Here is a 21895-nt window from a genome sequence, read left to right on the forward strand (position 1 = left end):
TGGCTTATTGTTTGAGCTAACGGTTCAAAGGCCTAACAGTTCAATGGCCAATGCAAACAGAGCTGGTGACAATGGACAGCCTTGTCAAGTTGAACACATCAATTTAAACAATGATGAGACTTGACCATTTGTCACAACCCTAGCAGTAGGTTTCATATATAAAGCTTTAACCCAACCAATATAAAAGGGCCAAATTTAAACTTCTCCAATTCTTTAAATAAAAAAAATCCCATTCAACCCTATCAAAGGCTTTTTCCACGTCCACACTGCCAAACTTTGTATAATCTGCAAATTTACTAATCCAATTTGCCACCCTATCATCTATATAGTTAATATAAATGACAAACAGCAGTGGACCCAGTACCGATACCTGAGGAACTCCACTCATCACTGGCCTCCAATTCGACAATTTTCCACCACTACTCTCTGGCATCTCCCATCCAATCATTGCTGAATCCATTTCACTACTTCATCATTAATACCTAATGCTTCCACCTTCCTTACTAACCCCTTATGGGGAACCTTGTCAAAAGCCTTACTAAAGTCCAAATAGACAACATCCACCACCTTCCCCTCAGCATTTTTAGTAACCTCCTCGAAAAATTCTAAAAGATTTGTTAGACACAATCTATGACATACAAACCATGCTGACACTCCAAATCAATCCCTGTCCTTCCAAATAGTTGTATATACCATTTTTAAGAACACTTTCCATTAATTTACCCACCACCGGCATCAGACTTACAGGCCAATAATTACCAGGTTTATTTTGGATTATTTTCTGAACAGTGGAACAACATAAGCCACTCTCCAGTCTTCCAGCACTTTCCCATGGCCAGTGACATTTTAAATATTTCTGTCAACGCTATTTGTTCACTAACCTCCCTCAGGGTCCTAGGGAATATTTTTTCAGGACCTGGAGATTTATCCACCTTGATCTTTTTCAATATAGCCAACACTAGCTCCTCTTTAATCCTTATATTATCCATGAGCTCCCGACCATATTTCTTCACTTCAACTGGCTCAATATTCTTTTCCTTAGTGAATACTGAAGAAAAAAAAGTTTAAAATTTCTCCCATCTCCTCTGGATTCTCACAAACAGTTATTTTTCTCTTCTTTTTCTACTCTCTTTTTTTCTTATCTATCTTCATTTTTCTTCTTTTCTTTACTTCCAGGATTTGTTTGAGGGGAGGAGGGATGGGGGATGTTTGGAGAGATGGAAAAGTTGTACCATTAATTTTTTAATCCAATTTATTTATTAAAGTAATGATTATTTTGGATGAAAATTGTCCACAAAATTAAAATAAAATATTTTTAAAAAAGAAATTATATCATATGAAAATATTGTACGAATGCACCAGGTTTCTTCAAATTTAACCGAGGGATCAAATATAGCATTTCTAATGTTCTCTAAGTTCAAACATACCGTGGTTTGAGAAAACCATTGATCTATAGTAGATGGGGTGGGGTCCTTCCATTTAAGAACATTTGCTCTCCTAGCCATCAGGGTGGTAAAAGCTATCATCTGATGACAGAAGCTGAACAACGATCCTCATCTGTTCCTAAATCTCCAAAAAGAGCAGTTAAGGGATATGGCTGCAAATCAACTGCGAGAATTGCTGAAAGAGAACCAAAGATATCTTTATGGGTCAATGAAGTCACATGATTTACACCTATCACAGATTGGATTAAAATTCAGAACATGCAATGAAAGAGAAGATCACCAAAGTTATGGGTAAACCAATGAGGTTGCTAGTTAGAAAATTGCCAGCATTGGTGGTATTCATGCTTTTGAGTTCCAGTTAAATGCGTTGTTAACCATGTGGTCAGGTCAGCATCAGAACAACATTACAATTTCAAGGAAAAGCAGAGTGTGTTTCTGGTCCAGGTTTGGGTTCGTGGGTGGTTCAAGAGTCTGTGTTAAACCCTGGGGTTTTGATTCAAATTTGTCCTGATCAGTTGCAATTATCTGTCAATTTTATCCTAACAAGCCCATGATATTCAGTTGGTCAGTCTATTGCCAACAAACTATTATCCACCAATGATACAACCCAACAATCCATTGATTATTTGAATGCTGCAGAGGAGAACCTCCAGACAACTGATTGCCACGAGAATGGAGAAGAGGACTATATTCCAGAGCACAATGTTCTTGGGTTCCTCACAAGTTCTCCAACGCATAGGGTCATACAGGTAATTGATTTCACTGCAGGCAGAAAGAGAAAGCACACCATGCAGTTAGATCTCATATCACACACATGGAAGATCACAAATCAACAGCAGATGAAGTTAGAATTGAGTTCAAGTTCAGGTTCAAGTTTATAATCATCTTAATGTACATACCCAACCAGATGAAGCAACATCTTTCCAGATTATGGTACACACATAATATATTCTTCACACAGCACAAAATAACATACATACATAGAATATAAGGTAAAATAAATATATCAGTTTTATTTGACAGTGGTGCAATCCCCAGCACTAATCCATTAGCAATCATGGTTAACCATAGATATATAGATTTCTACAGTACAAAAGGAGGCCCTTTGGCTCAATGTCTCCATGCCAGCCAGACTAGTCCCATTTGCCTGCATTCGGGCTGTCTAAACCTTCTCTATCCACATGCCTGTCTAAATGTCTTTTGAATGTTTCCATTGTCCACCTCTACCACTTCCACTGGCATCTCGATCCATACACCACCACTCTGTGTGTGGAAAAAGTCCCCTTCAGGACCCTTTTCCCTCTCTTCCCTCTCACCTTAAATCTATAGCCTCCTAATTTTACACACCCATACCCTGGGTAAAAGGCAATGACCATTTATCTTATCTATCCTCCTTGTGGTTTTATAAACTTCTATTATGATTCCCCATCCTCAGACAGGAGATGGTTCCAATATTTTTTGGAATTAATTTGTCACAAAAGAGAGTAATTTTCACTGAATTATACATTACAGAGACTAATTGGATATGGTTAAGTAATTGGTTAAGTATCAAGTGTTACCTGATCTTTTCAATGAACGGGTAATCCCACTGGTGAACATGGCTCTTGTTGGGTAAGGTGGCACTGAATAAGCAAAGAGGTCCTTTTGCCATTCCAAAAATAGAGATTATGAAACAGGCAACTGAACCAATGATCGCAAGTAAGGAGTAAAAGACAGAGGAAAGCATCTGTAGACAAAGGTAAAGGTTCCATTATTGTCACGTAATACTACATTCAGAATGTAACATACATGAAATTCTTTAACTTTGTCTACCATAAGGAAGACAGAGAGTTATCACTTTGTCCAGCAACCCTCGTAGAGATGAGGCCCCAGTGATGAACAAGCTTGCAAACCTTGGTTTACAGGACCAGTCCTCTAACCACTGAGCTATGGAGCCACTGACAAAGTCAATCCATAACGTCTCCTCCATTTCCCTTATTTCCTCGAAGCCCATTTTAATGATTTCAATCGCTTTCTCTTCTGCTGGGTGCCTGAAGAGAACATACATCTGAGGACTTGCTCCTTTTAAACCCCAAGTCTACAATTCTAATCCCAACCTGCATTGAGGGGCCTGCCCAGACCGTGACAATATTTGGGCTGCTCAAAGTCGGCCAAAGAACCCTTAGATTTGACAGAGGAAAATGTGGGGAGCACCTGCTGGCCATGATATGCCTCCTGCTTGTGATAATTTTACATGAGCAAAGGCTTCTTTCAGACGACCTCTCAGCCTCCCACACTCCAGAGAAAATGACTTTGTTTAAACTGAAAAATACTTTTAGTGCTTCTATGAATTGTACTTGTGTATATGACAAAAACCTCTCTTTGCTTGTTATAACATTCACTCCAATCCAGGCAACACCCTGGTAAACCTTTCCTGTACCCTTTACAAACCCTCCACATCTTTCCTGTAGTGGGTTTTATGTTTCTGTAACATGGCCTCTTACCCTTGTACTCAATGTCCATCCGAATGAAGGCACACATGCCATATACACCACCCTGTCTACTTCAAGGTTCTTTATTTTTTATTGTCATATAATAAAACAGAAGTAATATTGATTGAAATTACATTTAGTTTGTCTCAAGGCAGACAAAGATTTGCTATCAACAGAATTTGTCTAGCGCCCCATACAGTCAGAGAAAAGGAAGCAAAAGACAGTCCCTTTGGAGTCATTGGGTGTCCGTAAATTCACTTCCAGTGCTCCCACAGCATCTACAGCCACACAGACTTTAATCCAAAGCATCGTCAACCCGACCTGCAGATCCAAACCTCCAGCACAACCAGGAAGCCTTCAGCACCCGAAGCCACTCAGCACCCATTCCCACCCTCAGCGCCCTCTTGCACCCCAGTGCCAATAGCTGGTTTTCCCTTCAGCCAGTCTTGAGCCAGTCTCCAGCAGACTGCAGCCCAGCGTGATTCTCTTGACGACAAGTTACCAGTAACCCGCAGCCTGCATGGGTTCCTCGCCTCGAGTCACCAACTGCCCACTCTCTGTGTGTTTTTCAGCTGCAGACCCCCTCGCTGGTCTGCTAGTGTGGTTCATCTTCTCTGCTTCAGAGAGGGAGGAGGGAAATGATCTCCCCTTTTTAGTACCCAGCAACAGACCTCTGCTTCCCTGAAGTCTGCAACCCCTTGAGGTTGTTGCCGGCAGAGGCACCGGTATCTTGGGCCCAGACACGGTGGTTGCAGAATTTTAAAATAAAAAACTCCAATGGGCTCCTTTCACAGGTGGTTTAAAACCTGTAAAGAGCAATTAGTAGTCAGACTGGGAGGCAGAAACCTCTGGAAGAGTGTTGTCTCCTGTCCTCCTTTCTGCGGGTCTGCATCAGTGGCGGCACCACCATTTTTCCCTTTTGATGGCTACTATCAAGGAACTCTGGACCTGGAGCCACAGATCCCTCTCCTGATCAATATTTTTAAGGGGTGTCTGTGGGTATGTGCGTGTGTGTAAATATGTGTGGATGTGTGTTCTACTTATATTTTACCACCCAAAGTTCAACACCACACACACTTTTCTGGATTAAACTCCATTTGCCATTTCTCTGCCCGTATCTCTAACTGATATTTATCCTGTTGTATTCTCTGACAATGCTCGACATGGTCCACAACTCGATCCACCTCTCCCTCTCTTTCTTTACCACCCTGTCCTCCTTCCTGCAGCCCCCATCCCCTTCCCTTTTTCTCATATCAGAGTCACTCTTCTTAGCCCTCTGCCTCTCTCCTATCACTTTCTCTTCTAGCCTCCCACCTGTATCCATCTCAAACTGTTAGCATGACCCTCTCCCTCTTCCCATCCCTTTTCCAACCTTTTTATTCAGACTTCTGTCAGATTTTTGGCACTCAGATGAAGGGCTTGGGCTGGACAGGCCGATTGACTTTGCTTCATGATCTGCTGAGTTTCTCCAGAAATTCTTTGTACAGCCCCCGACTCCAGCATCTGCAGATATCCTTGTTTACCTCCCCCAATTGTTGCAGCAACTTCCTAACTCACCCACCCCCACCTTGTTGTTTCAGTCATTTATATCTATATCACAAAGGGGTGTCAACACAACGCGGGGAGAAGAGCCCAGACCACGTCCCACCTGACCACGTCCCACCTGACCATGTCCCTCCAATTAGACCATCCCTGCTCTGCACTTTGCAGCTTTTTTTGTCCCTGTTCACATTCTGGAACTGCTCCCATTCACTTGTTTCCCCTTCAGCCCCATCATCGCCTCGGCTTTACCCTTCCTCTAATTGTACAAGCTTCTGCTATCTCCTTCCTGGTTCTTAGCAATTAGTTTTCATTGTTAACTTTGCCACATCTGCAATATTTCTTTAAAAACTCTTTCGGATGAAAGTTAAACTACAGCTCCATGAACAAAGCGCAGCCATCAAAACCGCGCATCATTTGAAACAAGCCCAATTGCCCTGGAGCTGGGAGTGATGTGGTCAGACCAGGCTTACCTTAATCCTGCCACTTCTACAGAGACAGCAGCGACTGTCGCCAACGGCAGCGGCAGCAGCGGCAGCGATGATGCGAAGAGCTGCCACGATGACCTGAGTCAAAGGCAATGAGCACAAAGGAGGGATTTAACCCCGAGTCGGGTGGTATTGAGCCGCCCCCTCCGGCTACACACTGGCCCCGTGGCCGATCCTGCCGAACGCTCTGGCCCGAGCAAGGTGCCTCCAACCCACTCCTCGCCGGAGTCTCAGCTGTGACCTGCACCTCCCGCCAAAGACGCGGGATATTCATCGGAGACGGACACAAGAAATGGCCCAGACCGGGATCCCAAGGAACTCCGCGGGTCGAGCAGCCGCTGTGGAGGGTGAGGGATGTCAACGTTTCGGCAGGACCCCCTGTAACAGGGATCTTCCACCCTTCTTAAATATTGCTCAGCGTCAGAGACATTTCAAAAACGTTCAATATTTTGAAATGCATGAAACGCGTCTCATTTTTGCATAATTGCCAACATGTCTCATCTTTTTCTGCTTCATGGCTCATCCTGGTTTTTACTGTTGTGGTCGGTGGATCTGACCGGCCGGTGCAGCTGCAGGAAGGATTTCGCAGCCTCTGGACCTTGCACTTGTGCACATGGTGATGAACTCTCATTTCACCCCAGAAAACAGAGCAGTTGGTGTGATGTACTGTTAGCTAGAATCAGACACACACAAGGTAAAGACTGAACAACAGGCTTAAATCCACAAAGACCTCCATAGAGCTAGGCTAGCTGTGGCTGCAGCAACTCAGTGTGAGGCCTCAGGAGGCCGGCCAGTGCAGGCTTATAATCCCGGAGGGTGATTGACACCCGACTGGGTGGGGCTTGATTGGCAGCCGGCCAGGAGTTGTCCTGTCCCCTTACACTCCTGCAGGTACAGATGTTGCTCCCTGCAGTAGGACAGTGGTGTACCATCACATTACCCCCTTCTTTAAAATTGTCCCGGGGGGCAGTAATAAGGAATTGCACCCACTATGTACAGACGATGTTTACAGGTTGAGACGATTCGGCGGCCACTGGGGTCTCTGTGACCATCGTAGGACTGGTTCCTGGTCACTGGTCAGAGGGGAAGTGGGGGGGGCTGGCGGCAGGGGTATGTATGGCTGGTGTGGTACTGCACAGAGGGATGGCCGGGGGAGCCGGGATAGATGTATGCAGGTCGTATTGGATGGGTGGGGGGGTGGGTTCGTCTCCTAAGGCTGAAGTGTGCCCCATAGCTGCATGGGAACTGGGATGTATGCCCAGTCAGCATCGTCCTGGGTTGGAGGGTGGCGTGGTGTGCTGGGTACTCCTGGTGGTGCCAGGTCCCTGGTTGAGACGGTGTCCTCCCTGCCACTGCCGAACCAAACGTAAGCGTAGTTATGGTTTGGATGAAGGAGAAAAACCTGCTCGACCAGGGCTTCGGCCTTGTGTGTCCGTACACGCTTACGCAGAAGCCGGTCCTGGGGACGTAAGCCATGCTGGGAGTGACATTTCAGTCGCCGACCTCCTGGGAAATGAGAACAGATGTTTGTGAGGTGTCTCGTTGGTAGCTGTGCACAGCAGTGACCAAATGGCATGGAGCGCCTCGGGCAGGGCGTCCTGCCAGAACTCAACAGCCCACACTTTTGACCTGAGAGCCAGGAGGACTGCCTTCCAGACCACCACATTCTCACGTTCCCCTTGCCCGTTGCCTCTTGGGTTATAGCTTGTCATGTGACTAGTCATAGGAACATAAGAAGTAGGAACAGGAGTAGGCCAAAAATGGCCCTTCGAGCCTGCTCCGCCATTCAATACGATCATGGCTGATCTAATTTATGACCTAACTCCACCTACCTGCGTTCTCCCCATATCCGCTAATTCCTCTATCATGTAAAAATTTATCTAACCGAATTTTAAATATGTTTAATGAGGCAGCCTCAACCACTTCCCTGGTTAGAGAATTCCAAACATTCACTACTCTCTGGGAAAAACTATTTTTCCTCATCTCAGTCCTAAATCTACTCCCCCGAATCTTGAGACTGTGTCCTCTCATTTTAGTTTCCCCAGCCAGCTCAAAAAACCTTCCTACATCTATCCTATCCATACCCTTCATAATCCTATATGTTTCTATAAGATCTCCTCTCATTCTTCTGAACTCGAGCGAATACAATCCTAGATGATTTAATATTTCATCATAAGTCAACCCCTTCATCCCAGGGATCAATCTAGTAAACCTCCTCTGGACCGTCTCCAAAGCCAGTATATCCTTCCTCAAATATGGAGACCAGAACTGGACACAGTACTCCAGGTGCGGTCTCACCAGTACCTTATACAGTTGCAACATTACCTCCCTACTCCTGAATTCAATTCCTCTCACGATGAAGGCCAACATTCTATTTGCCTTCTTAATAACCTGCTGCACCTGCAACCTAACTTTTTGCGATTCATGCACAAGCACTCCCAAGTGCTCTCTAGGTGCCGAAGAAGAGTGCCTGGTGGGGTGAATGCCTATCGGCTGGTGGCTCTGACATCCACCATCAGGAAGGGCTTTGAGAGTTGCCCATGGCTCACACGAACTCCAGCCTCCCGGCCACCCTTATCCCACTCTACTGCCAAAACAGGTTTACAGCAGATGCCAACCCCCTGACCCTCCATTCCACCCGGCAACATCTGGATAACAAGGACACCTACCTCAGACTACTCTTTATTGACTATAACTCCGCTTCCAAGCAAACTACTCCCCGATCAACATTTCCTTGGATTCAGCAGCTGACTCTGCAATTGGATCCATTACTTTTCATTGCACAGGCCCCAACCAGTAAAGGCTGGCAATACTAACCGCTCCACAAGATTATCCGAAACATAACAGGGCACTAGGACACTTCCTGCACACCTATGAATGCATGGCTAAACTGAGCTCCAACTCATTCATAAACCCTTATTGGCAGGATCTCTGACAATGATGAGTCGGAATGCAGGAGGGAGACAGAGGGTCTTGAAACTTGGTACCAGGACAGCAACTCTCCCTCCAAGGCCAAGCAACTGGTTATGATTCATTTGTCATAAAATATCATGTACACTAAGAAGGGTAATTCTACAGCAGACTGACACGGAATCACTAACATTCGTGCAGCTGTGTATAATTACAATGAAAAGAAAGATCATTAACACCAAGCAAAGGTAGAATGAGAACAAGTTGTGGGGTTCATTCAGGTACCCAATGGCTGTGGAGAACAAACAGTTTCTTTTTTTTGAATATTTTATTTAGAGTTCTTCCACTCAAACTCCCAACAATTCTCAATATCATTAATATCGTTATCAACAATATCAACATTATTTACATTTTATAGTTGTTAATTCCATATAAATTTTTCATAGAGTTTAAGTTCTTTTTATTCCCTTCCCTCTCCCCTGCCCCCTTCCCAACATTGAACACTGAACACCAGACTAATTACACTTACACACAATGACCAAGACACTCACAACTTATATTTGGGGTGGTGAGCGTGCAGGTTGCTTTCATTTTCCGTGGCTTTCTCTGGTTGAAATGGGATGGTCCTACTCTGCTCCCCCACCAGTTGAGGGGGTATTAGGAGGGTGGGGCAGAGCGGCGAGGCATGGTGTGCCTCTATGTAGTTTAAGTAGAGCTGCCAAATCTTCAAAAAAAGTGCTGTATTGTTTAGGCTGTAGGTAATTTTCACCATGGGAACACAGCTGTCTATTTCTATGTTCCAACATTCAATGCTCAGGTAGGAGTTAGACTTCCAGGCAACTGGTATGCACTTCCTGGTCACCGCCAATGCGATCATGACAAATTGGATTTGGAATTTGGACAGCTTCATTTTAAGCCTTACATTTATTAAGTTTCCCAACAGGATCAACTCTGGAATTCTTTATCTAGGATTTTTTCCAGGGCTTGACACAGTTCCACCCAGAAGGGTCTCATTTTGGTACATGTCCATGTTGCAAACACAAACATCCCTGTCACAACGCCACATCTGAAGCATTGGTCTGATAGTTCAGGTTTTGCAGCGTCAGGCACAACTGGTGCAGTAAATTGTATTGCACCAGCCTGTTACAGCGCATTGAGACTGCAGTCACACCGGACCAACACAGATCAGACCAGCATCAATCATTATTCCTAAGTCTGATTCCCACCTCTGCCTTGATTGGTGAAGGTCCGGTTTAGGTCCTTCCACTTGGAGCAAAAAATACATTGCCGAGATTAATTTCATGTGATGCCCTTTTGAATCATGATTTCTGTGTCACTGCATTTTGGCGGAGCCATAGTTGGACCTAATTTATTCTGTTGAAAAGATTTTATCTGAAGGTAGCAGTGGAACATATTGTTTGATAAATCATACTTATTCCTAAGTTGTTCAAATGACATTAGCTGCCCCTGCTTGAAACAGACCTCTGTGCACCTGATCCCATTACGGCACCAAGTGTCCAGGATCTTGTTATCCACAGTCAATGGGATCAATTTATTTGGAGTCAGGGTGTTTTTGGGGACAGCTCCACTTTGGTTCCTACAAAATGGTTAATTTTGTTCCAAATGAGGATTATTTGTTTCAATATGGGGCTGTCTTTCATTTCTGAAAGAAATTTAGTTTCCCACATAAATAAAGATCTCTGCTCCTTGCTCGCAGGTCAATTTGTGCCCAGGATGGTACACCTTCCCCCTTGAAGAGGGAGGCAATGTATCTCAATTGGGCTGCCCAATAGTATTTTTTAAAGCCTAGCATTCACAATCTGCCCAGACTATAATTCCAGGTCAATTTTTCCATAGAGACCCTGGCTACTTTTCCATTCCAATAGGAACCTCTTCACTCCCAAGACTAAATTTTTGAAGAATCCCCAGGGCAATGCCATGGGCAGTGTCTGGAAGAGGTACTGGAGCCTCAACATCACATTCATCTTGATGCAGTTAACTCTGCCACTAATGTTATGGGCAGGGACATCCATCTATTTAAATCCTCCTTGATTTTCCCAAGCGGAGGTGGTCTAATTTTGCTTGTATAAATTACTCAAGTTGCTATCTATCCTAACTCCTAGATATTTCATCCAATTTTGCGGCCACTTTAGTTGACTATTTTCTTGATGTTGACTGTAATCCCCCTTCGTAAGTGGCATGATTTTGCTTTTAATTAATTGATCTTGTACCTGGAGATCTCCCCATAGTCCTCCAGAATAGAGCATAGCTTGGGCAACAAGTTTGCTGGGTCTGTCAGATATATCAGAACATAATCGGCAAATAAATTAATTTTGTGCTTGTTCTGAAGCCTTTAATGTCTGGATCCTGGCTAATGGCCTCATCTAATGGCTCCATGGCTAGTACAAACAGAGCTGGAGATAACAGACACACTTGTCTACTTGATCTTGTCAGTGGGAATGCTGGAGAGATTTGTCCATTGGTCACAACTTTAGCCTTGGGCGCATGGTAGAGCACCCTTATCCAATTTATAAAAGTTGACCATAGCCCCAATTTTCCCATTTTAAAGTCCCACTCTAACCTGTCAAATGCCTTTTCTGCATCCAAGGCCACAGCCAGTCCCCTCTCATTCCTGTTTTGTGCCTGATGCATGATACTCAACAATCTGCCAATGTTATCCGCCGCCTGTCTTTTCTGTAAAAAGCCCGCTTGGTCCTTATTTATTAGTTTTGGCCATTGTTTCGCCAATCTTGTTATCTGTATTTAATAGAGAAATAGGTCTATAAGAAGACGGCATTAGTGGATCCTTGTCTTTTTTAAGGATTGTCGTAATGATTGCTGATGAAAAAGATTCTTGGAGGGTTGAGGTCTCCATTGCTTGGTCCACCACCTCCATATAAAGGGGCATCAATAATTCTTTAAACTCTTTATAGAACTCAGGTGGAAACCCATCCTCTCCTGGGGACCTGTTAGTTTGCAGTGAACTCAATTCTTTACCTATCTCTTTCTCTGTGAGGGGAAGACCTAACCCTTCTTTTTCTTCTGGATCTAAACTTGGCAATTCTAATTTAGACAGGAGCTCACTGGTTTTATCAGAACCACCACCCCCTCACTCTCATAAGTTCTGATTTATATAGACCATAAAATTTCTTGAAGATCTCGTTAATCTCTTTTGGTTTATACAAGATCCTGCCATTCCCAGTATGTACCACATTGATCATCCTTGAGGCCTGTTCTGTCCTCAGTTGCCAAGAGAAGACTTTGTGGGCTCTCTCTCCCAATTTTTGTTTTGACCACATAATGGCCTTTTCCATACTATACGTTTGTAACGTATTGTACTTCAATTTCTTATTTGTTAGAGCCCTGTAATGGTCCTTGGAACATGATTTTTGGAAGTCTTTTTCCAGGCTGTAATCTCCTCGCCTAATTCATTGAACTCCCTCATGTATTCTTCTTTAACTGTTTTGGTGTATCCAATTATCTGACCTCTCAAGTATGCCTCATAAAAGAAATTGGTCTCTTAGATCATGTCTATATGCATTCTTATGAAACTACACAACTCCAGCTTTTTTAACAGCAGTGTATTAAGATGTTGCCTGTATACTGTATCCTGCTTGTCTGTTGTTAGTATTAGGGGTGAATGGTGTGAGAGGAGCCTCACTGTGTACTTAGCCTCCATGATCTAACCCTCTATATGGGCTGAAGCCAGTAAAAAAAATCTATTCTAGAGTAGGAGTCATGTTGTTTTGAATAGAAAAAGTAGTTTCTCTCCCTGGGATGCTTCCACCTCCATACATCTATCAGATTCAGCTCTTTCATACAACCTTACCACCTTTGTTTTAGTTATTTTCTTAGTCAATTTATCTAAGACAGGGTCCAGACAAAAGTTAAAGGCCCCCCAACCAAGATGTTCTCCTTTCCCTCTGCCAATTTTAGGAAAGTATCTTGTATAAACATTTCATCATCAAAATTGGGGGCATAAACATTTACCAAAGTCCAGGCTTCTGAATATATCTGACAGTGCACCATTACAAATTTCCCTGTTTTATTTATAGTCACATTCTCCTCTCTCAGTGGAACACTCTTGCCTATCAGAATTGCCACTCCCTTGCCTTTGAGCCAAATGAGGAGGTTATTACTTGGCTCACCCATCCCCTTTATAGCTTTTGGTGTTTCCTCTCCATTAGGTGTGTTTCTTGGAGAAAGGCCAGATCTATCCCATTTTTTTAAATGTGTGCCAAGACTCTTTTCCTCTTTACAGTTCCATTCAAACCATTAACATTAAAGCTAACTTATTTTGTGCTCTTAGCCATTACCCCAGAGATTCCAGACTGGTGCTTCCCCATACCTTCACTGCCCCATGTTTGCCATTCAACCAACCTTCAGCCCTCTGCTTCTGCCCACCAAGCCTGCGGCAGACCCTGGAAAAGTTCAAGAACAAAAGACAACCAAACCAAAAAAGACAAGTAAGGAAAAAATATCCAACAAGAAAAAGGGGAAAACAACAATAAGCCATAGCATTATCACAATCCCTGACCCCTCACTGTATTCCCTTATCCTATCCCTCTTCCCCCTCCTCCCCCTGCCGATCGCTGCTCTCCTACCACTGCCATTTGCCTCCATTACTCGGCCCCTGTGATCTGCGCCTCTCCTTTTCACCTTCCTCCCCTACCCCTCCCCAGAATTCTCCCAGATCCCTTTTCCATTCTTGTTTCACATTCATCATTTTTCTACATATATTTTTACACCAAGATATTTAATATTTTATAACAACTATTTACATTGTCATGGATTAGACCCCATGTTACTCTTGTTTTTCTTTTTCTTTTCCCTCTCAAGTACAGGTAGTTCTTTGGCAAACTGTTGTGACTTTCTGAACTCTGGTAGAAATTTTCTTTCGCCTGCCCCCCCTCCCCCCCCCCCCCCACTCCCCGGTAGTACAACTTTCAGGTACGTTAAGACACACTCATACCCTTTTTGCTTTACCAGTCTTTTAACTGGCTAACACTCTTTTCTTCGCTTTAAAAGCACCACCCTAATATCAGGGTAGAACAATATCTTATGCCCCTCTATTTCCATTGGCTCTCGCTCTTTTCCTTGCTCTGGCTGTTGCTGGCCCCCAAGTTCTTTTCTCTATCCTGGTAGTGCACCAGTTTTCCTAGGACTGAATGAGGTTTCTGCCCAGGGTCTGGCTTTGGAATGGGTGTCCGACTCACTCGCTCCACCTTTACTTTTTCCCCCTGGTATATCTTTCCCCAGTATTTCACGGATCCAGTTCTGGAAGAAGTCCGCAGGGTTTTTCCCCTCAGCATCTTCCTTCAGCCCCACAACTTTGATATTGTTCCTGTGGCTGTAATTCTCCAGGGCATCTAGCTTCCTCCAGACTCGCTCTCTCTCCCTTACCAGAGCATCTAACTCATCCTCCACCCTGCTGAACCTGTCTTCACTTGCCCCCATTCTGTCTTCCACCTCCATGATTCTACCTTTCATTTCATTTAATTTCTGAATCATGTCCTGGGCTCTCTTTTCCAAAGCTTGAAATTGTCTGCTCTCTATATGTCCCAGGGCTCCAGCATTTTTCTCATGGAGGGCTCCGAGTCCTCCTTTTCCTTTTGCCTTGCCAACAGTTCTTTACTAGGTCTTCTAGCCTTGTGGCATCTGCCATTACTGCTGCTGCTGTCGTCCCCATCTCCCTCGTGGTCTTCCTCTTCCTCGCTGCTGTTCATCACATCCCTGGATCCAATGGTGCATCACCCTGGGGTCACCACCTACTGATTTTGGTCCTCCCCCATGCTTCCCGGTCTCTCGCTAGTTATAGCACGGGTGTGCGTTCAGCACAAAAGCACCCGACGGCGTTCTCACTGTGGGGGGGGGGGGGTCCTGAGTCTCCCCCTCTCCTCGTGCCATTTCCCAGGGCTCCTACCGCCAATTTGCTGATCCAGGGTGGTATTGCCCCCTTGACGTCAGCTCTCCTTCTGGTTCGGCTCCACTGACTGGACAGGCTGAGCAATGTCTTCCTCTGCAGGCCTCGAAGCAGCCCCTCCATTTTCTTCTCTACGATTCAGTTCCCTAACTTTGAGACAGAATCCTTGCCATTTTTTACTGTCATATTGTTCTTCTTTGTCACTTTCTTATTCCTGAGAAGAAACAATCTTTAACCTTTTGAAGCATACTTTCACACTCTTAAGCCTTCTTGCTGACAGGAAGAGAGAAACAGGAATGTGTCCAGAGTATGATGTGTCAATCAGTGTTGGCTGCCTTTCCTAGGCAGTAGGAGATGTCGATGGAGTCCATCAAGGGGAGGGATGTTTGTGTGATGTCCTGAGCTGCATTCACCACCTTCCGATTTTGAGCAGAGCAGCCCCTGTTCTATGCTGTGATGCATCCAGTAAGCCTGCTTTCAATGGTGGACCTGTAGAATGTGTTAAGGGAGAAGGGAAGCATGCCAAACTTCTTCACTCTTCTCAAAAGGGAGAAGCATTGGTGCACCTTCTTGCCTGTTGCAGGTTGGATCATTGGAGAGAAATATTCCAAGTAACTTGAAACTGTCTACTCTTTCAACTTGGGGGTCTTTGATGTGGACAGGGGGGCGGCCTCTGCCCCCAGCCCTGAAGTTAACAGTCATCTCCATCATGATATCATCTGATCATAATAGTACAACCCAACAAAACGGTGTTCTCTGGTCCACGGTGCAAAAACAGTGCAAATACAAACTATACATATACACAGAAACACAGAACCTAGACATGTGCCTTCAAGTCAAGTTTTTGTCATCCGATTGTACAAGTACAACCTGACAAAACATTGTTCTCCAGTCCTCGGTACAAATCATGCAGACACACAACCAGACATAGCACACATACAGACAAACAATACACATGCAGGACATCTACACAAATAAATAAATAAATGTTGTTTTATGAATATGAGACTCTCAGGGTTTGTGCCACCTTATTTTCCCAGATATTACACTGCTGAATGCACTGGACAACTGGGGATATGTGATCCCACAAAAGAAGGTAACCAGGGGCCAGTGGGAGGTTAAATTCCTCAGAGTCACTGTAAGTGCCACGGAGCGATGACTGACACTTGCTCGCCTGGAACCCACTGAATGCCCACATACCCCATTTTGGGGTTAGTAAACTTCTGCCAACAATGGAATCCGGACATTACGCTCCGTACCAAACACCTATCACCCCTAGCCTCAGCCAAAGCCCTGCACCATTTGACTTTGACCACAGAACAAGAGACTTGTGATCTGTTATTATTTTGTTACCTTGTCACAGGTGCCTCATGTCACCAGTGTCACACCGCTATGGATCTGTGTGTACGCTCACTTTGCCTTCAGGATTGCACAGCCCTGGCTGACTTAGTGTCAACTTGTCTCCTGTCCTGAAGGCTGCATCACAAGCTCTGAGAAGTGCCTGGGCCTCTGCATCCAACCATGGTTGTTGGTTAGCCCTGGTTGTGTAGCTCTGTGACATCCTTAATGGACTTGCTAATGTAGCCTGTCACTGAGCTCGTGTACTCATCGATGTTTATGTAGCCATTATAGGTGACCATCTTGAAACATCTCCAATCCATCTCAAGGCAGGACCCCCCCCCCCCCAACCCTATTTCCTCCCCTGCCCATATTCTGATCTCCCTGCAAACTAACTTGGTCCGTTTTGCCAACAGAGTCTGTACACTGGGGATATCAGTATGAGTATCGAAGGTGGGGGCGAGAGACAGCCCAGGGATGTTTGTGTACACTCGATCTAGGGTGTTCACCCTTCTGCTGGTGAACTTGACATGCTTTTGAAACCATGTTAAGGCCATTTTCAGGTTGACATGGTTGGAAGTCACCAGATACAATCATGCAAATGTTAGAGTGGGATGGCTGGGGTTCTCAGGTGGCACCATAAAACTCCTTTATTGTTTTACCCATTAGCTGAAGGTGGAACGTAAACTGCAGCAATCGCTGTGGCCGAGAATTCCCTGGGCAGGTAGAAGGGTCTGCATTTCACCATTAGATACTCTATCTCCTCTGAGCAGTTCTTTACAACAGAAATATTTGTGCATCAGTTCTCACTGGTGTAAATGCATAGCCCCAACCCCCCCCCCCCAAAGTCTTGCCAGAAGCAGCAGCATCTCTGACCTGAAGGAGATAAAGCCATCCAGCTGGATCGCTGAGACTGGAATCGTGCCCTGGAGCCATGTTTTTGTAATCACCAGAGTTCAGCAGCCCTGCAGTTCTACCTGGTTCAGATGCAGCCTCAATTTTCTTCTCCAGCAATCTTACATTTGCAAGTATAATCGTTGGGAGCATGGGTCTGAACGGGTTAATTCAGTGGTTTTTCAAACTGCCTCACATTCCACCTTAAGCAATCCCTATGCCATCAGTGTTCTCTGATTAGTAATGGATTGCTTAAGGTGGGATGTGAGTGGGAAGGGAAGGTTGAGAACCACTGCTCTAGACCCAATTGATACTGAAATATTTTGCTGGAGAAAAATTGTCATTGGCCCATTTCCTTTGGAGTTATGAAACAGGTCAATTAGGGACGATTAAAACAGTGGTTTTAAAACTCTTTCTTTCCGTCCACATACCACCTTAAGCAATCCCTTACTAATCACAGAGCACTATGGCATAAGGAATACTTAAAGTGGTATGTGAGTTTAGGGAGGCAGTTTGAAAACTACTGGGTTAATTCTCTGTCTAACCCTGATGCCTGCCCTCTTGCACAGTGCTTCCGACGGCCTCTCTCACATCTCCGGCAATCTGTTTACTGCAGACTGGCTCTTTTGCTTCAGCAAGTTAAACCTGCTCAATAACATCAGTCTGATCCTCCAGTTTGAAATTCTTTGTCCTGTTTCTAATTTCCTTTACGTTTCATGATCATAAATAAAACATGTAGCAGGGTCGGGGATTTGACCGTTCTAAACGTCAAAGTACGTGGAGCCGAAGTGGCTGCTGCAATCCATGCACCACCGTTTAACAAAAAAAAATTCTTGGTACCATGCCTCGAAATTTTCAAACTCTTGTATTTTTAACAAAATGTTTGCAGTGTTTTCCACTCTATCTCAGAACATAAACAATTCAACTTTACATTCTCCTGGCTGAGGTTGAAGAGAATGGGCACAGCACACCTCCCCAGGCAGGACACGGTGGGAGAGCTGGAGCCTCAGAGTGATCCTGGAGACCTCTCGCTGAGCAAGGGTCCCACCACACAGCCGAGCTGGGGGGGCAGTCAACTGTGTGCGGCCCCTTCTCCTCCTTGAACCAGGCCAGTGTTACTTGCCAGGGTTGTGATCTTGCCTTTCAAAGATGACCGTGATATAAACACGGAGCCTGTGGACCATGGGTACAAATAGTCAGTCACTGTATCGGGTCTCAGCCCTTCCATCAAGACGAAGATAAAAAAGGTAAAGTTGTGGTGTGTTGTGGCGGATGTACCGTGGTGCTGGGATGGGGATGGGATGAGATATCCCAGCTTCCCTGTCCTGTGCTGGACTACTGTGTGGGGGAAGGAACTGTGCTGGGGCAGTAAGGGCCTGTCCATACAGGAGCTCTGTGCTGCGGATCCTTAGCAGCACCTAGGGAAACTCATCTGACCCTTGAGGCGCGCCAATGTGGCAGCCTTGTGGTGCCGATGGAAATGCTCCACCAGGCTGTTGGACTGCAGGTGATAGGCAGTCGTGTGGTGGAGGTGTGACCCCAGGAGTTTAGACAATTCAGTCCACAGTGAGGATGTGAATTACTCACCACGATTGGTGGTGATATCAGAGGGGACTCCAAAACGGGCTACCCAGGTCAGACAGTCGGTGGTCTTCCTGTTCGGGCGCTGATGATGCGATGCTGTCACCTGCTTGAGTGAAGCACAGGCATCTCTCTTCATTCCCCGTAGCAGGTCTGCTCAGGCAGCCACCTTTTTGGTGTCATTGAAATCTTCCTCTACAATGAGCAGCCAGATGTCCTTGGGCAGCCTCTTCAGGAAGATCTGCTGGAACAGCAGGCAGATGTGGCCCTCGTTGAGAGTGAGCATGTCGGCTCATGAGGGCGGAAGGGGCCCTGTCCCCCAAACCTTCGATATGCAACAGTCGTGCAATGCGCTCGCACTTTGAGAGCCCAAAAGAGTGGATTAACAGCTTTTTGATGGCCACCTACCTTCCTTGTTCCAAAGGCTGCTGGAGGAAGTCAATGATGTGGGCCGTGGTGTCCTGATCGAGAGCACTGACCACATGGTAGTAGCGTGCGTCATTGACAGAGATCTGTCGAATGGTGAACTGTGCCTCGGCTTGCTGGAACCACACCCGTAGTTGCGATGTCCAGAAGCCAGGCAGCTTCAATGTTATGGTGTGATTGCAGGTTCCCCTTCCATCTTTGGATCCAAAGCGCCATTTGGACCAGTTGGGGGTCACCACTGTAGTGAGGTTGCTATGACTACAGCTAGGTTATAGATCTTGGTTATAGCCCTAAGGCTGTAGCTCGAATCTGCAGGAGAAGAAAGACACACACACCAGTAGAGTGTATTTGACACTGAGTTTATTCAGTGGCAGCTCAGCCTTTTATAGTCAGCTTGGCCGTGTCACCACTGGGGCATGGCTTGAGCAGGCCAGCTGTCGATTGGTTACCTCAGATGCCCATAACCCGATTGGGCCGCCTGTGATCCACCGGTGGTGGTTGGCCAGTTTCACTGCTCTGCTGGCAGCCTATGGAAATGGGCATTTCAGCCCGCATGATGCTTTGCCGGTCACCACATTCAGCAGCCATTCCCTGCATCGGCCTGTGACGCGGGCTGCTACAACATCAATGAGCTTTATGTACAGCGTAGTATGAGCCCTTCAGCCCCTGTTGTTATATAAACCTTTATAAGGGACCATGGGAAAGTGCTAGCAATAAATAGCAATAGCGGACAATTTTTACACAGGGTGAGAAAGTTGGTAGCGCTATCGCGCACAATTTATAAAGATGGGGGGGGAAACTACCAACTTTCCCTCACTATAAATTATGCACAATAGCTATTTATTTCCTCTCTCTCCCACTGCGAATTTCCCACAGTCAAGTATATACCTTCGATTTTAGCTCCTGCACTCACGCAAAAACTTCAGTCATTTCTATCCCACAATGCAATTGCCCATTTCACACTTGCCTGATTGCAACGGGCACTGGGGTTGAGAGGTCAATCCCAGGAGTGAGATGACTTCATCTGATGCTGGCTTTGAGCTGACTTTGCTTTAAAGGCCAATCGGTCATTAATTCCTGGAATCACTTGCAAGTGTGAATAACCTTCCAGACTAGTTGGGATTCTCCAGATTTGAACAGCAAAAATGAGACAGTATTTGGCATTTGGAAGGTTTTCTTATGAAGAAGTTTGTCGTTTAATGGAAAGGATGCTGTTACATTGGAGAGAGCGCAGATCCCCCCTCCCTGCCATGGGTGGATGGTGTTACATTGGAGAGAGCGCAGATCCCCCTCCCTGCTATGGGTGGATGCTGTGACAGTGGAGAGAGTGCAGATCCCCCCCTCCCCACTGTGGGTGGATGCATGTGCTGACTCCATAGTTTTTGCCTGACAAAGGGTTGGTTCCCCTTTACTTCCCATGGAGGCTACATGGCCTGCTGAGTTTCCCCAGCATGTTTATGCACCTGTGGTGATACACCACTAGCCTACTGCAGGGGTGACCACTGTACCTGCAGGAAGAGCACCGGAGGACAGACAACACCTGGCCAGGCTAGAAGCCACATCCAACCCCTCTGGAGGTCAGTCACTCTGGGGCAGGGCACAGCAGAAACCTTAAGCTGAATAAAGCCTGTTGTTCAGTCTTTGAATCTTGTGTCTGCTCACTATCACCACGGTGCACCACAGCATTGCCCTCGACCCCCAGCACCTGCCGATTGCCTTTAACCCGGTCAACACATGGACAGGTTTGAGTTTTAAACATCCAATGGTAAAGAAGACGGACAGCAGCCACGCGAGGTACTGGAGCGGAGGAACGCGGCAGCATCAGGGGGAGAAAAGGAGACGAACAGCAGCCACACGAGGTACTGGAGCGGAGGAACGCGGCAGCATCAAGGGGAGAAAAAGAACGATCGACGACCCTTCGTCGTGCGGGTTCCGAGCCGCGAAGACGCTTCATCAGGAGGGTCCTGGAGCATCAGCGCAAAAGTGACTCCCAAGCAACGAGCTGCCGCTTCTCCCGCTCTCGCCCGCCCGCGGACTCGCGTTAATGCCGAGAGGTCGTTCTTACCAGGACCCCGCTCCCCCACACTCCGGCCTGGATGGTGGCCCACCAGGTGATGTGGCCGTCCACTATGTAGCGCGCGTCTCCGTTTGGAAACAGCAAGGCGACGCTGGCGGCCATGGAGACGAGTGCCAGGGGAACGAGCGAGACGCCAAGGAGACGAGCGCAGCGGCCGGCCCCCATCCCGCCCGTTCAACTTGGCCCCCCTATCGCCCTCCTCTTGTCTGGACGAAAGGAAGGGGCCGGGAAGTTCTCCGCCGCCGGGTTTACTTGCGGGGCTCGGGGGAACCGAACCACTGGCGAACCGAGACGCCGAGCAGCAGGTTTTGAGGAGGTGGACAGTTAAAAAAAAGTTGGGCAATGTCCTCAGTGACGCGAACATTCGCGGGAATCATTTCGCCATCGTTCCATAGAAGGTGCAGAAGGAAGGGCCCAGAAAGGGACGGGTCATCGGGTGGTGATGACCATAAATGTCCATTGTGCAGCGGACAGGTTCCCCAAAATGAGGATGATGACTCATGAAACTGGGCAGGACGCAGCGGGACTGGAGGGATTGACCCAAGGAGAGGCTGCACTGGCGAGGGCATTTACACCCCTGGAAAGTAAGAGGCTGAGAGGATGACCACTTAGAACCAGGAGGGCAATCGATAAGATGAATTGGGACAGATATTTATATTGTATAATTAAAGGAGATTTAAAAAAATTAGTGTAGGTCCAAACACTTCACAACACACATCTCATTAAAAATGCTGGAGCTCTGCTCAAGCCAGACAGTCCAGGATCCGAGTGCCTTTGCAAACACTTTGAAGAATGCCTATAGA

General features: G+C 46.1%; 1 protein-coding gene across 2 annotated transcripts; it reads right to left on the reverse strand.

Moving 5' to 3' along the window:
* Nucleotides 1-1621: 1621 nt before the first annotated feature.
* Nucleotides 1622-21395, reverse strand: LOC138742248 (transmembrane 4 L6 family member 1-like). 2 transcript variants are annotated; one of them, XM_069896367.1, is made up of 4 exons: nt 21081-21395; nt 5929-6021; nt 3005-3171; nt 1622-2207 (listed from the first exon to the last, which is right to left on the reverse strand). In XM_069896367.1, the coding sequence occupies exons 1-4, from the start codon at nt 21255-21257 to the stop codon at nt 2033-2035; spliced, it is 612 nt and encodes a 203-aa protein (XP_069752468.1). In that variant the 5' UTR covers nt 21258-21395; the 3' UTR covers nt 1622-2032. The 2 variants fall into 2 exon arrangements, with proteins under 2 accessions (XP_069752468.1, XP_069752469.1); XM_069896368.1 differs by lacking the exon at nt 5929-6021 and having other exon boundaries at nt 21081-21394.
* Nucleotides 21396-21895: the final 500 nt, after the last annotated feature.

This window comes from Narcine bancroftii, chromosome 9, assembly GCF_036971445.1.
Source record: "Narcine bancroftii isolate sNarBan1 chromosome 9, sNarBan1.hap1, whole genome shotgun sequence".
Lineage (NCBI taxonomy): Eukaryota > Metazoa > Chordata > Chondrichthyes > Torpediniformes > Narcinidae > Narcine > Narcine bancroftii.